Below are 2,038 nucleotides of genomic sequence, written 5' to 3'. Positions count from 1 at the left end.
GCTTACTGTGCAGGATGGACAGGATTTGCAAGCCCAGAGAGATGTTGAGGTGCAGATACGGGCGGAAACACAGGCGGGCAGTGGTCGGAAGCCGAGGATCGAGACGCGCACGCGGCGTTGTGGCAGATGCGGCGAGCCTGGCCATAATGCACGCACCTGTCAAGGAGTTGCACAAGTGCCCGAGGAAGACCATTCCGAGTAATTTCAATCATTTTTGTCAGTGTTGGTTGAATCATGTTGAAATTTGTTGTGCAGATGTGTTTTTGTGGGACGTTCGCTTGTCTGGGACGTTCGCTTATCATGTACGTTATTAATATTAGCAACTAGCATAACGATGTGGTATTAGTAGTGTTGAGTTAGGCAATGTGCAGGTACAATCAACAGCAGAAGGCCTAATCAATCCAACCATCTAGAAAATGCCAAGGCGGAACTGGCGGTTTGACCTCTGTGAAATGCGTGACTGGTGACAAGCCAAAATCACCGCCCAAAAACTCGGTTGCACGTGAACTCGTGACTTGGACGTGCATTTCACCGTGCAAGAGACATGCCTTGTCGTCCATTTATTCTTGCAAACTTGCTTCCAGGAACGCGCTAGCGAGGTTTCATGCAATGCAAGCCACATTGAAGCATCCAGACAAAGACGAGGGCCAACTTCCATCAGATTCGGTGAGGGGTTGCAAGATCACCAAACCCTGATTGGAGCACAGCTTTGTTGCAGTATCAAACCGAATACGAGGCCACCTCACCCACATCTTGATGAGCCTTCTTTCCTGCTGTCGCTGATTTCAAGACCCCCGAACCCCCCTGTTAATCTCGTTGACTCATTTTTTGAGGCCACAGCAACACAATCAAACGATCCATAGCGCGAGTCTCCGAGTTTCGGCCAACCATGTCTAACTGGAAGCCCCCCAAGTTTGGCTCCCCGGTTTGGCTGGGCATATCAGCCAAGGACGTGTCTCGGGGTATGTGTGCCAAGCTTCCTTGATCTATTGATCATTCTCAATGCTGCGTGCTAACAAGCCCCTCACAGCCGAACAATTCTACGCGACCGTCTTCAACTGGACCTATCGAGACGTCCCCGCCAGCGACGGCCAGTCTGACCAAACCAAGACCCGCCTCTTCGACTTCAATCCCGATGTTTCGCTCAGTGGCGGGCTCCTGCACCAGCCTGCAAAGGCGATTCCCGGCGCGCCCGCCGCCGGCCCCGGTGGTACCTGTGTGTTCTGGCTGGTTGAGGACGTGGACAAGATTGCCACGGTAATTGAGCAGGCCGGCGGAAAGATGGTTGGGAGTCAGGAGCCCATCAAGGAGGGGAAGTCGGGTCTATACAGGTATTTTGAGGATACTGAGGGGAATGTTGGCGCCGTGTATCAGTTCTTGGGGAGCTCTTGAACATGGTGCGTCTTTTGTTCTCAGAGTCGTGCTTACCTAAGCACTGGACATGATGAGGCGCCCACTAGACTCACGGGTCCGTGTCGCTTAGCTAAGCCCAACGATTATCTAAGCACTCAAAAAATGCATCTAACGCGGCCATTTTTCCGCGCCCGCACCACAGCCAGCGCCATCACTATGGCCACCTTCCCAGGCGACTGCCTTCCTCCCGAACGCTATTTCGAGTCTCGACAAGCCTTATTCGAGTCAATCAATGCGTGGGCGAAGCCGAGAGGCTACGCTTTTACGACTCTAAGGTCGACGAAAGAGAAAAATGGCACCTCAACTGTCATCTACGCATGCGATCGATCTGGTGATCCTCCATGCGGCGGGGAGCGTCAGAGAAGAACGACAACTCGGAAGACGAATTGCCCTTTTTCAGTTATAGCAAAAGAGACGACAGACGGCGGCTGGGCTCTATAGCATCGTTCTGATCAACGCTTTGCCGCACATAACCATGAGCCAAGCCAGCACCCATCCGCCCATCCAGTTCATCGGCAACTCTCTGGAGGGACATCACAGCTTGCAAGCTTTTCTGAAGCTGGTATCTCGCCAAAAGAGATCCAGACACTCGTACGGCAGAGTGGCTCGCTAGCTACAAGGCAAG

The 2,038-nt window shown here is 52.8% G+C and overlaps 1 protein-coding gene across 1 annotated transcript; it reads left to right on the top strand.

The window, feature by feature from the left end:
- Positions 1-889: 889 nt before the first annotated feature.
- On the top strand, positions 890-1,392 carry N657DRAFT_651817 (uncharacterized protein; the record flags this gene model as incomplete). Its single annotated transcript, XM_062794239.1, has 2 exons — positions 890-962; positions 1,031-1,392. 2 exons carry the CDS (start codon positions 890-892, stop codon positions 1,390-1,392), a joined length of 435 nt encoding a protein of 144 aa, XP_062651790.1.
- Between the last annotated feature and the right edge of the window lie 646 nt (positions 1,393-2,038).

Source organism: Parathielavia appendiculata (assembly GCF_033297405.1).
Source record: "Parathielavia appendiculata strain CBS 731.68 unplaced genomic scaffold N657scaffold_1, whole genome shotgun sequence".
In the NCBI taxonomy this organism is placed as follows: Eukaryota; Fungi; Ascomycota; class Sordariomycetes; order Sordariales; family Chaetomiaceae; genus Parathielavia; species Parathielavia appendiculata.
This window is presented reverse-complemented; position numbering and strand designations above follow the sequence as displayed.